At 45.2% G+C, this 17,057-nt stretch overlaps 1 protein-coding gene and 1 long non-coding RNA gene across 2 annotated transcripts in view; one reads left to right on the top strand and one right to left on the bottom strand.

Annotated features, from left to right (window-relative positions):
* The window catches only part of LOC118215962, a 46,898-nt gene extending 36,659 nt beyond the window's left edge, over positions 1 to 10,239 (top strand). The window contains exon 3 of the long non-coding RNA XR_004762943.1: positions 10,044 to 10,239. This is a non-coding gene — a long non-coding RNA (uncharacterized LOC118215962). The remainder of the gene's footprint in view (positions 1 to 10,043) is intronic.
* LOC118215961 (voltage-dependent calcium channel gamma-2 subunit) overlaps positions 1 to 16,346 on the bottom strand; it is a 57,908-nt gene extending 41,562 nt beyond the window's left edge. The window contains exon 1 of the mRNA XM_035396949.1: positions 14,224 to 16,346. Coding sequence (XP_035252840.1) covers positions 14,224 to 14,449 — 226 coding nt within the window. The 5' untranslated portion in view covers positions 14,450 to 16,346. The remainder of the gene's footprint in view (positions 1 to 14,223) is intronic.
* Between the last annotated feature and the right edge of the window lie 711 nt (positions 16,347 to 17,057).

Below are 17,057 nucleotides of genomic sequence, written 5' to 3' on the forward strand. Positions count from 1 at the left end.
ATACGTATTTGACCCAGGTCTGGTAACTAGGAATGGAACTTGGCGTCAAACCCTGAAAGGGATATGGCTGCCTTAGCCTCCCCCCCCCCCCCCCCTTCACCTCCACAGTGGTGGCAGTGTAGCATAACTGTAAAGGAACCTGACTGTTAACTGGGGTTGCTAGTTTGATTCCCAGGTGAAACACTATTAATTAAAAATAGATACAAAAATATTTATGTAAAAATGCTGGTTCTGGATAAGAGTGTCTGCTAAGTGACTAAAATAGAAATGTATTGGGCAGGGGACAGCATGGCCAAAAGGAAAAGGGAAAAGAAAGGAAAAGGAAGGACAGAGGCGGTTGGCAGTTGGGGGGGGGGGGGGGGGGGGTGTTGTCAGGAACAGCTGACATGTTCCTGCTTGTTGGAGAAACTGGTTTAGCAGCTTCAGAGTTCAAGGGGCCATCATCAGTAAGTGTACCTCCTAAATATTCTCATTTAAACTCCAATTTAAAAAAAAATGAAAAGCTAATGCCAGTCCATACGGGGCAGAATATACAGTAAATGATATCTATGCTGTTTCTACGAATGAGCAGAAATATGTGCTGCACTGGTACTCCAGAGCCCCCAGGACCTGCAGGGTATCATTCCACCTCAGTCCCATAATTACCTTAATTGGGGTCATCATCGGTTCAACAAATGCACCTGGAGTTTTGGCCGTAACTCAGTTGCTAATTGAGCTGTGCAATAACTGTGAGGTGGCGTTCGCACAGTAAAATCTGTGGCTGTCTTCGGATCGAGGAGGCGACAGCGTCAACCTGCTCTTGCTTTTCTGTTCTATTCAGCAGCTCGTTTACCAAATGTATCCGTTCATTTCCAATGCGTTGACGATTGTGTTTTGTGTCATTGTTTACATGCAGGAGTCAAGGAACCATTCAAAGGAATCGTAGCAAGTCTTACTGCTAATCTCCGCATCTTTCTCTTTGTGTAATCATACCTATTCTGTGCTTCATATTTTGACTATGGATACACATGATTAGATGATTGGATGTACATATTCATGCTGCACAAATATACAGTGAGCTCCATAATGTTAGGTAGGCTCTGTATGATTTGACTCTGTATGCCATTGTTTTAGAATTGTAATCAAACATTTCACACGTGGTTCAAGTGTAGATTCTCAGCTTTTGTTAAAGGAAAAAGGTCTTGTGGACAAATGAGAAAATACTCCCTGGTCTATGGGTCACAGATTTCAAGCGGTCATTGTATGCAAAGTATATGCGCCAAAGCACTAAATATGCCTACTTTCATTTACATAGATTACATAAGATGTCCCAAGCATTATGGTGCCCTGAAATGAGGGGTATGTATAAAAAGTGCTGTAATTTCTACATGGTGAATCCAAAGTGTATAAAATGGTCTGAAATAAAAACTGAGAATGTGCACCACATGTGAATTATTTGATTACAAATCTAAAATTGTGGAGTGCAGTGCCAAATCAAGAAAAATCTGTTCCAAACGTTATGGAACTCACTGTATATATGTAGCAAGTCGCTCTGGGTAAGAATATGCTCAATGCCAGTAATGCGGTTACTAGCTCAGATTTGTAAATACAGTCCTCCTGATGACTCTCTTGGTTGCAGACCTGTTAGTCATTTTCATAAAAGTATGAATAAGTATGACTGTACTTTGCTGGTGGCCATCTCCAAGGGCCAGCAGCTGTTGATTTTCTGATTCGCTTGTAAATCCCGATTAGTTCACTCATCCTCTCTAATGACACCCATACAGTAAATGGGTGATGACCTCACAGCGATTTCAACCCAGGGTTACCTTTGTCGTGGAGTTCTCGTGTTGCTCTTTTTTGGATTATTATGGTCTCCGCTGCAGACTGACCCCTCCCCCCCCCCTCCCCCTAACTGGCCAGCATGTTGCCATGGTGCTGTGATGGGGGAAAACTCTGTGAAGGGACTCTGTCGCATGATGAATTTTTCGCAATTTGTCTCAAAGCCAGTAAAGTAACAGTAGTGATCTACAGCATGCCTCTGTCACCACTTAAACGGTATCTGACAGTATAAGTTACCTGTATATCATTCGCTCTTGTGTAATGGGGTGGGTGGTCATGTCGGGTGCATTCTCTCCGTGTAAAATAATAACAGGAGTATGAATTTGACTTTTTGCTGAAAGAAGCCAGTGGGTTTTAGGTTTTGTTTACATCTCTGGAGCTGAGCTCTATTTAAGGAGGCCGTGTGATGCAGTCCATAGATTGGCCGACACTCAAACCGTATTTAAATCTCCCTGCATGGCCGGGGGTTTGATTCCACCCCATGACACTTTCTGTACTCTGTCTGTAACCGTCTCCCCTTTCCTTATCTGAATTAAGTGAAAAAATACATTAGGTCCTCTATGAACTTTTTTATTTTTATTTGCTCTGTTCTATACCCCTGTGCGTGCCTGTACTCCCCTGTACTCCCCTGTGCGTGCCTGTACTCCCCTGTGTGTGCCTGCACTCCCCTGTACTCCCCTGTGTGTGCCTGTACTCCCCTGTACTCCCCTGTGTGTGCCTGTACTCCCCTGTACTCCCCTGTGTGTGCCTGTACTCCCCAGTACTCCCCTGTGTGTGCCTGTACTCCCCTGTGTGTGCCTGTACTCCCCTGTACTCCCCTGTGTGTGTCTGTACTCCCCTGTACTCCCCTGTGTGTGCCTGTACTCCCCTGTGTGTGCCTGTACTCCCCTGTACTCCCCTGTGTGTGCCTGTACTCCCCTGTACTCCCCTGTGTGTGTCTGTACTCCCCTGTGTGTGCCTGTACTCCCCTGTACTCCCCTGTGTGTGTCTGTACTCCCCTGTACTCCCCTGTGTGTGCCTGTACTCCCCTGTGTGTGCCTGTACTCCCCTGTACTCCCCTGTGTGTGCCTGTACTCCCCTGTACTCCCCTGTGTGTGCCTGTACCTGTACTCCCCTGTGTGTGCCTGTACTCCCCTGTACTCCCCTGTGTGTGCCTGTACTCCCCTGTGTGTGCCTGTACTCCCCTATACTCCCCTGTGTGTGCCTGTACCTGTACTCCCCTGTGTGTGCCTGTACTCCCCTGTACTCCCCTGTGTGTGCCTGTACTCCCCTGTACTCCCCTGTGTGTGCCTGTACTCCCCTGTACTCCCCTATGTGTGCCTGTACTCCCCTGTGTGTGCCTGTACTCCCCTGTACTCCCCTGTGTGTGTCTGTACTCCCCTGTACTCCCCTGTGTGTGCCTGTACTCCCCTGTGTGTGCCTGTACTCCCCTGTACTCCCCTGTGTGTGCCTGTACTCCCCTGTACTCCCCTGTGTGTGTCTGTACTCCCCTGTACTCCCCTGTGTGTGCCTGTACTCCCCTGTGTGTGCCTGTACTCCCCTGTACTCCCCTGTGTGTGCCTGTACTCCCCTGTACTCCCCTGTGTGTGCCTGTGCCTGTACTCCCCTGTGTGTGCCTGTACTCCCCTGTACTCCCCTGTGTGTGCCTGTACTCCCCTGTGTGTGCCTGTACTCCCCTATACTCCCCTGTGTGTGCCTGTACCTGTACTCCCCTGTGTGTGCCTGTACTCCCCTGTACTCCCCTGTGTGTGCCTGTACTCCCCTATGTGTGCCTTTACTCCCCTGTGTGTGCCTGTACTCCCCTGTACTCCCCTGCGTGTGCCTGTACCTGTACTCCCCTGTGTGTGCCTGTACTCCCCTGTACTCCCCTGTGTGTGCCTGTACTCCCCTGTACTCCCCTGTGTGTGCCTGTACTCCCCTGTACTCCCCTGTGTGTGCCTGTACTCCCCTGTACTCCCCTGTGTGTGCCTGTACTCCCCTGTACTCCCCTGTGTGTACCATCAGCTCTGGGAATGACACGCTGGTCTTGCTTGGCTCTTGCTGCCCTGTGGTTTAGGAAACAGGCTGTCAGCACCTTTCCCACTAGGCGCTAAGTGGGATCTGCAGAGGTGGGAACATCTCCGTCCTCTCCCCCCGCGCTCCGCCTCTCTCCTCTCAGGCCCCGGGAAGGGAGCGCCGCCTGGCCAGATGGACCTTGGGTCCGGCCCTCATTCCCCATCCCAAAATGCAGGAGAAACCCTTACTGTATGTACGTTGTCTCTGTGATGACTGATTGTGTTCGGGCTTAATTCTGACACAAAACAGGCCCGCTAATAATGACATGTGAACAATGCGAACAACCTACTCTGAAGGCATGCAGAAATGTACAGTATGGTGTAGTATTCACCCTTTAAACGGCTATTGAGAATATACTATAAATGATTTTCCCATGTACAGATATTATAGTTTTTAGATATCAAGCTTTCAATACAGCTCAAAATCTCACAACTTGTTTAAGAGCTGGATTCACTGGAGTTCACTTGCTCTTGAAGTGCTTTGTTTAAACTTTTTTTTGACAAGATGTCTATGTAATTGCTTCCGGTAAACAAAATAGTTTAATTAAAATTCAGCCTTGGAAGTGCAGTATGTTGACAGAGCAATTTGAAAGAGCAGCTAAAATATCTCATCTGTTGTTCAGGCAGGGTGCATCTTGTGTCCAGGGTAAAAATTAATCAAATAACCTGTACAAATAATCACATTCCAGAAACATCCAATCAGATTTAGCCTGGTAAACTTATTTGAATTCACAGTATGTCCTGCTAGGAAAAAGTCATTTTCCCTTTATATCTTGTAAAAAATGACTTCTGCACATCTGAGAGTAAGTCGAGAAGACATTATTTTGAATGTAATACCAGTTAACAGTGTATTGAGTAAACGCTCATATAGTTACCACTTGCATGTTTCACATTTATTTGTGCTAATGTTTTGCTGAAAGACCTTCAGTCAGAGCATTAAAGAACGAGCAATGTCCAGTTGCAGTGTCATGTACAATCACATGACCGGCCAAGACCACGTCCAAAAAAGGCTATAGTGGGCGGGGTTATCTCTAACTGCTACTCCTGTCATTAAGCCCTCCATGTGGGCTGTTACTGATGCAGTCCCTCTTTGCAAAGGACAAAGATAGACCACAACAGCTACTAAATACACAACATTAGCAAATATAAACTCCGCCACATTTTAATAAAGAACATTAATTAAAATACATCGAGCGCAATTTACAGTGGCCATGTTGACATGGCCTCTTTTGATTATCATCTTTCTAATTTATTGCTGTTATTATCACTCTGTCAGGTCGCTCTCGCTCTGTAAAGTATTTTATAGGGAAGCGCAATTGAAGTCTAACGCTGTCAGTGGTTACAACTGTGCAATTAGGGTGGTGTTCCCCCCTGTTTCTGTTGAGGTTTGCCAGTAAACAAAAAGGCTGTAATGTAAATTACTTGAAGTGGGTCTTCATGATGTTGTTATCAGCTCTAAATAATAATAATAATAATTATTATAACTAATAATAATAACAATTATTATTATTTGCCAGGAAAGCAGGCCATCACAGATGGAAAAATCAGAATGAATTGATCAGAGACATAGCCAAAACATTGGATGCGTCAAAATCAACTGTTCAATACATTGTTAAGAAGAAAGAACACACTGGTGAGCTTAGCAATAGCAAACAATCTGGTAGACCACAGAAGACCACTGTAATGGATGACCAAATAATACTTTCAATTTTGAAGAGAAATCCCCTATATCAAATGTTGAACGGATCAAGAACTCTCTCCAGGATGTCAAATTAATCACAGATGTGTTAAAGACTAAAATAAAGAGAAGATTACCCCAGCATAACCTCAGAGGTAAGCCTCAAGAACAGAATGGCCAGGTTCGAATTTAAGTACTTTACATAAACATTGTATTTCTGGAACAAACTTATGGACAGACGAGATGAATATTAACCTGTGCCAAAGTGATGGAAAGAGAGAAGTGTGGAGAAAGAAAGGAACTGCTCATGATCAAAAGCACACCCCTCATTTAGAAGGGGAATTAACCCTACCTCACCCTACCCCACTACCTCACCCTGCCTTGCCCTACCCCCACCCCCCGCACCTCACCCTACACCCACCCTTCCTCGCCCTACCCCCACCCCACCTCGCCCTACACCCACCCTTGATGACGTGACTACTGACAGCAGCAGCAGGATGACTTCTGAAGTGCACAGAAACATCTGCTCATATCCAACCAGATGCCTCAAAACTCACTGGACAGCGCTTCACCTTGCAGTAGGACACTGACCCCAAACATGCTGCTAAAGCAGCCAAGGACTTTTTCACGGCCAAAAAAGTGGAATGTTCTTGACTGGCCAAGTCAATCACCCAATCTGAATCCAACTGAACATACGTTTCACTTGCTGAAGACAAGACTGGAAGCAAAAAATCACCCAAAACAAACAGGAACTGAAAATGGCTGCAGTACAGGCCTGTCAGGGCATCACTGGGGAAGATACCCGGTGTCTGTTGATGTCTATGTGTCGCAGACTTCAGGCAGCCATCGAATGCAAGGAATTTGCAAACAAGTACTAAATATGAGAACTTTATTTCAGATTATGTGAATTTGTCCAATAACTTTTGCTCTATGGGAGACTATGTATAAAAAGGGCTGTAATTCCTACACTTATCAACCAATATGGATACAAATACCTTGAAATGAAACCTGACATTCTGCATCTTCATATTCATAGTTTTATTTCAAATCCAATATGCAGGAATACAGAGCCAAAACAACAAGAAATAGTGTCATTGTAACTCAATTTAACTGTTAACGCAAAAGTACTGGGACAGTCATTCAAATTAAGCAATGATTGCGAGGCAAATTTCAGAATTAATATTTTGTGACTTTTGTTTAACATATATTGAACTATATAAACAACCAATATGGCAGAACTGTTCCAACATCTTTGCATTTAACCCAGCTGCTGTAGGTGTGGTTGCAGTAATTATGCGCTTATGACAATGGTTATAATACATGTCACAGTAGCACTTAAGTTGTTGAGTGCTGTGTAAGATTTACCAGCGAAAGTATTACCACAAAGACATTTATTAATTAACAAGATTAGCTACATCTTGGCTTCAATGTGACGCTGCTGTCATCAGATTAGAGGGGAATTCAAATGCACTGAGGCATAAACTAGTCTTATAGATCATGGAGGGTGACCAGACTGCAAGAAATGCACTGGGTGCTTGTGGAAGTGAGGACTGCATCTGGGGTCGTAACGGGAGTGTAGGAGAGAAAAATGAGTGGGCGCCACTGCTAACACAGCAGAGTATAATGACTGGGCTGGAATATAGCTATCATAGGACAAAGTAAAATAAACAAATAATGATGGTTCTTATACAGAGAGACTAAAACAGAGAGACTGGGTTTAATGCAGAGAGACTAGAACTCAGTGACTGGGTTCTAATGCAGAGGGACTAAAGTGAAGTGACTGGGTTCTAATGCAGATGGTCTAGAACACAGTAACTGGGTTTAATACAGAGATACTAGAACGCAGTGACTGGGTTCTAATGCATAGGGACTAAAATGCAGTGATTGGGTTCTAATGCAGAGAGTCTAGAACACAGTAACTGGGTTTAATACAGAGAGACTATAACGCAGTGACTGGGTTCTAATGCAGAGGGTCTAGAACACAGTAACTGGGTTTAATACAGAGAGACTAGAACGCAGTGACTGGGTTCTAATGCAGAGGGACTAAAATGCAGTGATTGGGTTCTAATGCAGAGAGTCTAGAACGCGGTGACTGTACTGTAAAGGAGTCACATCCATCACCACTGTGACGGCCCTCTGCTGTGGATGTAGTGACTTTACCAGAGCTCCCGTCTCAGTTTGGCGGAGTGCATTATGACAGAACAATCTGATTACGGAGCCCTGTGTGCAGACTGTGAGCGAGCACTTCGGCACAGTTCTGCGTGTGCCGACAGCCGCCGGTAAAACCGTACACGAGCCTGTCTGGAGCCTTGAAACAATTACCCATTTTTTGATCCGGCGTTCCCTGTATCTTATTTTTTATTGGGATAACGCTCCCTTGTAATCTGAGCTGTGCAGCTGGACAAACAGAAGCTCCAGTGTCATAATACAGTGTAATGCCAGCTCAGGCCTGGGTCATTAGCCAGACTGCCCCATGCCAGCTGGATTATCCTTATCTGATAGGTCATTGATCCTAATCCTGCTCTGCAACACTGATGCAGCCCTCAGTGGCTGGAACTCGCCTATATACTCACACACACACACACACACACACACACACACACACACGCACACACAGTATCACAATGCTATCACATCTGTATTAAGGCTTAGGTAACAATCTTCTCTCACAGCAGTACTATGTATCAAAGTACAGAGTACCACAATTGTACTAAGTTACAACGGTATTAAATCACACACCACCTCAGCTGTATGAAGTCCTGGTATGCTTTTGCGACTGTGATCCCTTATCTGTTGGAACACAGCGCATATCTTGAAATTGCAGACCTGTCAGTGTGATATCACAACTGTTCTAAATCTCAGTGTTCCAAAATCATCACAGAACTCTGAGAACATTCCTCACAGAACTAGTTGAAAGCAGTCATTCAACAGCAATGCAAAAGCCTGTCAGAGAGAGATGTTATTTTTCTATTTAATTTAGGCAGAAGTAGGCCAGGAGTCCCAAGAGATTTGAATTCTGGAGGAAAGATCAAAGTGGGGAGTCAAAGACTATATTTGAACTGGTCTCATTTGTCTACCACAAACTAAGAGGACACATCATTGTAAGCCTGGTCTGTGAGCTCACGCAGTAAAACACTGTGATAGGTTCAAGACATTGAGCCGTTAATAACAGGTGATCGCTCGACCCATTTTGAGGTTAAAGATGCTCTCATCACTGTGCCCCGCCTGGTACCATATTTGATGCTAAAACTGTGTGATGTAATACTTGTGATACTCACAAAACACACAGAAACACACACTCCCTGCCCGACGCACAAAAAGAGGCAAGTGTAAAGTTGTGTAAACTGACACACATGCCCCCTGTGCAGTCAGTAAACACCTGCGTAACCGCCTCCTACTCAAGCGACCTATCGGATTATTCAGCGGCCTCACTTCAATGTTAATGTCAGTTTCTAACTGAGATGGTTAGCCTGGCCAAGTGCCAAGTTTCACGTGAGCACAGTAGCCCGCAGCGACTGCACCCCCAGATTTGCAGTCTTGGTTCACGCGAGGACTACTGGACTTCCTGCGCCATACGCGTTTGATTTTCCTGTGTTTGCCATGCCGCGAAAACAGATTGCCATTTGAAACGGTGTCGGCCGGCATGCTTTTTAAAATGTTTACCAGTTTATCTGACCCATCAAGGTCACTTGTGAGGGAAAGAATATCAGAATATTCACTATGTAGGCTACCGGGGGACAGAGATAACAAGTGCACAACACTGACCCCTTGTTGGTTTTGGAAGAATAATTTCATAAAGGCTAAATATTTATGCAGCACAACAATTGCTTGTATCCGCAAGCTGTGCTAACATCGCTAATAGCTAACAGCTACTAATCAGTGTACTCATTACTTATGCAACCGCATCAAAGATGGTGATTGACATAGGAAAATGGAGTGTACCACAAGCACATTTAGGATGTATGTTTTATTTTTACAATTAGCTCTTTAGTTAAAACTGTCCTCAAAATGGACTGTCAGTTTTTTAATTCACGGTACATCTGCCAGTTTTCCGTTGTATTTTTAATCGCAGTATGTAGGCAAATACACGCTACGATAAAATGCGCGACAAGAGAGTTTCACACCGTACTGCAGAAAAAAATCCCGGGCCTCGATGTCACGGGAGTTTTATTCACATCGGTCTTAACAAGGTGTTGATCTCTCTAACAAAATGGCATCGATACCGTAAACAAACACGCACATAGTCCATCAATTATTAATGTTCCTCTGTGTCCACTGCATGCGAACGCACTTAAAGTGGAGTCACAAGCATACTGTACAATGTCAGAGAAAATTATCTTTGTTTGCAAAGATATTGAGGGCATGCCAAGCACTGCCATTAAACGATACAAAATGGAATACAACCAAAAGCCCATACATCTCAATTGTTCCTCTGTTTTCCCACCCTCTCGTAGTTGCTAAGAGCTCTTTGGTAATTCAGATGAATCCTGCAGGTGATGTGCCAAGCCAGCATGCTGCACCTGGACGTGTGGACCCCGGGGAGTGGGACGTTCCTCTCGCCTGACCCGGCTCGGTCGCCTGGACCCCTGGGCCTGATGCGCCATCGTAAGGCATGCATGCCGTGTGCTGTGCACGTGTGTCCGCCGTCCCGAGCTGGGCAGCCAGGGTAAAACCACTCCGCCGACTACAGCACCGCCATGTTTTAATCACACTTTCAGTGTGTGAGCTTTAAAAGTGTGTGTGTGTGTGTGTGTGTGTGTGTGTGTATGCATTTACGTCATTCAATTCAGGACTTAAGCCATCAAAGTTAACTTGTACATAATGTATGTACATAATACAGGTAACCGATCAACATTTTGTTAATTTACTTATTTTTCATTTACTTATTTTCTCACAAATTATTTTATTTATTTATTTATTTTTAATCTAGGTATGGGTATAACCTTGGTTATAAACACTTTAGTACAATCTAATAATTTTACTGCACGGAGTAGCAATTATATTTTGTTTCCATAAAATAGACCAATTAATATTGAATTATGCTACACTTTGTGGACAGTAAATAAAAGCAAGTAAAACTAAAATCAAAGTAAGTATATCTGCATCAGTATGCACAGATATGCACAATACACACTCAATCAATATATAATTCATTTTTTACAATACTAAGTCCTAGACCGCTTGCTAAGATGCGGTGGCACTTTTCCTGAATTTTTGAAATCATTTCTTGTGTAACTGAAGCAACAGCTCACACACATACGCACGCACGCACACACACACACACACACACACACACACACACACATCCCATTCACAGCCTTTTCTCAGTCGGTCACGTGCAGCGAGTGTACCCATTTACCCTGACTGGGTGCTCCGCAGGTAGACCTGTGTGTGTACCGTAAACACTTCAGAAAACAGTATTCCCTTTCTCATTAGGTGGTCCGCAAAAACGAACTGATTGCATAAACACTTTCACCCACCTGCTCACGCTAAATGAATTACCCCAGCTGAGTGGATGAGTGGGTTCTAATTGGGGCACAACCAATCAGCATCTGGACTGTCATTTGTAATTTTGATTAGACCTTTCAAAAAGACGACAGCCGTGGCGAGGTTCCAGCGGCTGCGCTCGCGAACGGGGTTTCGGGAGGGCAAAGCGGAGGCGCTCAGGGTCAGCTCGCCTGCTGCTGAACCCAACCCCAAAAGCTCTGAGTAAGTCCCCCGTCTAAGGCGGATGGATCTGCGCTCGGAGGTGAATCTGCAGGTGAGAAAAATGGGCGCCATTTCCTGGTTGAGTTACGAACCGTGAGTGGCCACGCACAGTGAAGGCCTGCATTTGTTTTCATGAAGCAGTCGAGAATTTTTTTCATCGAGAAAAAACTTGCGCTAACTTGTAGAAGTGTACTGAGCTAGTTTCTGGGTGCCTGCACTGGTAAGATTCACAGAACTGCACATGGCAATAAACAAAGCCGGACAAGTGCAGAAATCTAACAGGGTGATCTCAGATTTTTAAATTTCCTGTTTTGGCTAACAGTGTGCAGAGAAACCCGAGCACTCCATTAAAAAGGGACAGATATATACGGATGGCCCAGAGAGGGGGAGGGATTCAGGGTTCAGGGTCGGGGTGGCTGAGAACATCCAAGGGAACCATCGGCTGGGTAGTAACTGGAGAAGAACGAGGCACATATGAGATCAACCATTTTAAAATGGACAATGCTGTAGACTTGAAGATCAGCTCAAGCGCCTACAAAGATTGAATATTTGAGACCTATATGGCTATCTCTGGAGAGGACGTTGGGTATGTGAACGTTGGGTTTTCTCGCCTAAATGAGGTTGTTTGTGGCAGCTGATCCTTCAGCCACCGGTTGACCATGCTGTGTGTACTCTGGTGCTACCCCACATCCCAGGCACTCGCGTGTATGCACACCTCGTACAGATCCATCGATCCATAAATGACCGTCTCTCACCGGTGAACTGCCGTCTGGGGGGGCGGGGGGCAGATGTGGACAGCAACCAGAAGCGGCACGCTAGCAGGGGCAACCTTGGGTGAGAGTGTGGGGACTGAGCTCCAGCTGCTCCAGCTGCATATGGTCCAGCGGCTTTTTTTGCCAACCATGTATTATTGTGCAAATAGTGCTAATTAACAATAAATTAAACAAAAAGCGCTTTTGTGTTTTAAGTGCTTAATTTGCACCGCAGGAAGTCGTTTGAACTGCAGTCCAGATGAATTTGACCCCTTGGAGTGTGAAGAGGATAACGAGGGGCCTCTTTTGATTCTCTCTTTTGGGGGAGGGGGGGGTCACTCAGGGTCTGAACACACTCAGGATTGGCACGTTTGAAAGCCGAGATTTTATATTGTCCTTTGGACATTCAAATGCGCAAGCTGTTTGTGAGAGGAGGTGAAGGTCTATCTGAGAGCCAAAACTCGAGTTGGGCAAATTGTTTCCTACCTCACGAAAGGGCGGAGGAGGGAGGCGAGGACCCCTTTTAACACTGACGGAGGCCCTAGAAGACGCAGGGCTGAGATGCTGTTCACGGGAGCTGGGATGTTCACGCGTGCGCCGCTTGTTGTAGACCGCCACCCCCGCGTGTGCCCAGTAGACCGCCGGTGTGGGAGAACCCGCTTGCCGTGGCCCTAGTGGAACAGACTCGCGCGTGCGCGAACCGCCCGGACGACGGAAGAGGCCTGCGCTGACTCTGCACTGCTGCGGCTCGTTGTGGAACTGCGCTTTTTTTCTTCACTGGAAATTACCTTGGGTTTCTGACCTGGCCATCGCACCGCATCGATTAAAAAAAAAGCAAACAAAAAAACAACAACCCTACATTCATTACCGCTAGCTTTCTCCTTTTCCCTGACTCTTTTTTTTTTTAAAGACACCCCCCCCCGTCCCCCCCCGTCCCCCAAACTCCCATGTGCTCAGAGGTGGGATAGGAGCGATCACAGATTGATCGCATCTCCCATCAGGAAGAGAGAGTCCTGGGGTGGCCCCAGCTTCAGCAGCCTCCGTTTAAAAGGACACCGCAGGTGGCTCTGTTGTGTCAGATCTCAACAGGGTGAAATTACGCAGCGCATGTTCACATGTTTGCATGCCATGCAGAACAGACGCGGTCTGATCGTGCACAGTACAGGCCTCGCACACAAGGTGTGTGTGTGTGTGTGTGTGCGTGCGTGTGTGTGTGTGTGTGAGGCTGAGGCTGGATTGTAGCTTCAGTTGCGGTCTTTCCTGTTGCTAAATCCTGTTGCGTCTTGCTCTGCTGTGTGACCGAGTTTGCCTGGGGTGGGGGGTGCTATGGAAAGCGGATCGATAAAGATGTGGAAAATTTAAGCTGTGACACTTAAGGGGAATTCACTTGTACGGACACACACATACACACACACACAGAACAGGCAAGAGATTGCATACCATGATGAGACCAATTGGGATTCATCACAATATTTACGGCTACATATTTGAGCTTGAATTTGTGAATGACCGATCCCGCTGCCATCACACATTCGCTTCCTCCAACCTCGCTTTGACTCCGTTTGTCCATTTAAAGCAACTTTTCATTTTCTGAATCATTTCAAGGATCCCGGCTTCAAAACAAGACATCATCACCTCCAGATTGGTACAGTGCAATTTGGCTGGGGAGTATAGAAAATAGGAACATTGTCATGGACACTTGTACACCAGTAGCTGGTTGCTGTACAAGACGAACTGGTTCACAATAATGGACATTTGTCCAATGGTCACCTTCCTGCTACTGGTATAGAATGCATGTGGAAAAATTCAGTCACCCCATTCAGCTGCCCTAAGTTGTGTGTCCTATAAATATATTAACGTTACACAGGTTGGCATGAAACAGATACTGTTAAAATAGAAAGCCACATGAATTGTCTTCAGAAATGCATTACCAGTTTTCTGGGCTGATGATGTGAAAAACAGAACTGTGGCCAATGTCTGGTTGGCTACTGGGTGAACTTATGCATCAGGACAGCTCTGCAGGCTTCATAAAACCGTACCTTTGGGTCCATATGCATGGTGCACAGTAGACGGCTATGTATGTTTTGTGGTAATACGTGCACAAGCACCTGCACAAGTTTCCATTGTCTAAAACAGGTTGACTTCCGCTAGGACGCCATCTAACAGCAAAACAACCCTTCCGTAACAGAAAAGAAAAACGTTTTGCAGTTACCTTCTAAGCAACACGTCCTCCATAGTCCTGAGTGGGTCATGACCTCCTCGTTCTTCTTGCTGGTCTCGTTCTCGCTGACTGTTTTTATCTTGCACACGCCGCGCGAATACAACCAGTAGTCTGTGCCCACTGCGATGGTCATGAGACTGAAAGCGGCGAAAGCGCCGACAGTGGTCAATAACATCTGAACTCCGCGGTCAAACAGACCCATATTTCCGCATTCCATGAAAGGGGGGCCCCCTTTCCTCTTGACGTAGAGGAAATAAATATTTGAAAATTGACGGGACCAAACCAAACTAAAAAAATGGGATATATTTGATTGAAAGGAGGGGGAGGGGGGAGGACGTGGAAGGAACCGTATGGTTGCGACTGAGTGAGCACAAAAAGAGAGAAAAATATGGAAAGTGTAATAGATGCGGATGTTGAAAGGGAGGGAAGTATTGTTCTCTGTGTTTGTTTGCTTTCTTAATCAAGTATATGCTATTCCAAACGATAAGAATACTGATTTACTAGTAGCCGCTAGTCTAGGCTATTTCTAGTAGAGCTATGTCGACTACAGCTGTGCCTACAAAAAGCTGCTAATTCCAAGAGACTATAATATAGGCTATTCAGTATTCACAACATGTAAGGTAAAGTGCAGTTTAAATAAAAGCAAAAACCTTGGAGAACCTCAACCCAAATGCACTTCAAATGGTCGAAAATGGCAGGTTTTTGCAATGAGGCATCAATTTGTCTGTTTAATCGCAATATTAACAATTTAACTCACGCGCATTAGCGGCAGACTGTCTGTTGATGTGTACATATGTGCAGATACGTACAGCTCTGATTAAAGCGTTGAATTCACATTAAATGGTAGCGAGAAGGGGGGTGGGGTGAGGTTGGAATAATGGCAGGCTCATATGGACTACAATTTTACCCAGCACGTCAATATTTTTTTAGGAAAGACGGTAAACGATTTGTATCACTTGTTTGTCTGCCTATACGTATATATTTATGTGTAAGAATCCTTTAACCTGACAGATTTTGCCTCGGTATTTGTGAATCTTAAATGTGTCTGTCTATACTTCTAATTACGATGGGGAAACGGGGAGAGAGCCAGGGACGGGAAAATGAAGGGTAGGGTTAAATCTATTAAAATATATAAATCAACAGAAACGAGTCCAGTTAAACGAACAAAAATAATCCCACGGATTAAACATACACAAATAAATTAAATATTATGAGGCTAACATCAATTTAATTGGGCAACGTAGGAATGAAGAAACCATCCCCAATAAATAAATAAACAAATAAAAATACGGATAAATTAAGTAGGAAAAAAAACAAAGAATAAAAAAACAACCGCTAGTTTTCCTTTTTTCTAAAATTCTGATCTCCAGTTTCCATATGTAGCCCCTAGCTCGTGGAAGGTTTCCGCCGAAAATGGGGATCTGCTGTCGAAAGAGATACCGTTGCCGATCCGGGGAGAGCGGGGTGCATCCAGCAAGGCAAGCCGACCATTACTCGACATAGAGCCGGGAAGATGAGGAGGAGGAGGTGGGGGCACCGCCGGAACCGTTCCCCGCCTGTAGTACTGCTGTTGCTGCTGCTTGGATATCCAGATCCACAGCGGTTGTATCACACCCAGAACCGACTCGCTTGCGTAGCCTCTGCGCCATGTAAAATAAACAATATATATATGCTAAACGAAATAAAAAATTAAAAGAAAGAAATAAAAAAAGGACAGGAATTGAGCAATCCTTTTCTGTGCCTCCGTTCCCCCCCTGGTCCGTTCAGAGAGAAGTAGAGAGGTAGGGAGGGGGTAGATGAGGAGGCTGAGGTGGAGAAGAGACGATCTTCGGCAAGGGAACGCCACGGCACGCCAAACAGACACCACCAGCTTGAGAGCGGTCGAGGGGGACACAGATGAGAGCCAGTATATTCTGCTTGTCAGTGTCAGCACTGTGCCTTTGATTCTGTTTTCTCTTTTCAGGACGATGGCTCTTCTCAATGTATCTGTGAAAAAATTCCCCCGCGCTCTTTTTATTATTCTTTTTTAAATGTATTTTTTCGCACGGACCGCGCACCGCACTTCGATTGTAGACCCCCTCCGCCAAGCGCGTGTTGCTGGAAAGATATTAAAGATTTTAATTCCATTTCTGGAGGGGCGGGTGAGGTGGGGGTGGGGGTGGTGTGTGTGTGTGCGCGTGTGTGTGTGTGCGTGCGTGTGTGTTGTGCAGGGGGTGAGGGGTGGCTGGTGGATGTTTTCATGAAAAGAAGGAGATGTGGGTTAGTATTAGTTGGCTAAAGGAAAACATGAGACTTTATTCGTGTAATATATCTGTACATTGCAAGTGGTTACGGTGGTGCTTAGGTTATCGCCTCCCCCACTTTTTTGACAACTGTTCGGTTTCCCTGATGATCTCCAGTTTACTCCTAAAATGAATCCCCGATTGGACGCGTGGAGCTGTCGCTTATTTTGTGCGTGTCTGCCTATCTCTGTCTGCTTGTTCTTATCTTCAGATTCCTCTGCCGTCAAGCACGTACTTCCAGAAGTGACAGTTTTTCTTTCTAGTTTTTCCCAGTTTGTTTAATTGCTTAATTATTCATCCGTCAGCTATACCTAACCACAGTCGTAATTTCCCATTTGATAATATTTGAAGAGCTAGTTTTTAATGGAAAAACAAAAATATTTATTTTGGAATTCTTTCTCACCCTGGCTTTGGCTGTTGAAAGACGTTTTGCTATTTCACACAATGCATAATTACTACTGTTAGCCATTTGTTTGCTGTTGCCGCTCAGCCGCACTGCGCAGACATGATGTCTGACAAGTCTGAACCAGTAAGCCCCCAAAT

The sequence above is a fragment of the Anguilla anguilla genome, chromosome 17 (assembly GCF_013347855.1).
Source record: "Anguilla anguilla isolate fAngAng1 chromosome 17, fAngAng1.pri, whole genome shotgun sequence".
Taxonomy (NCBI): Eukaryota; Metazoa; Chordata; class Actinopteri; order Anguilliformes; family Anguillidae; genus Anguilla; species Anguilla anguilla.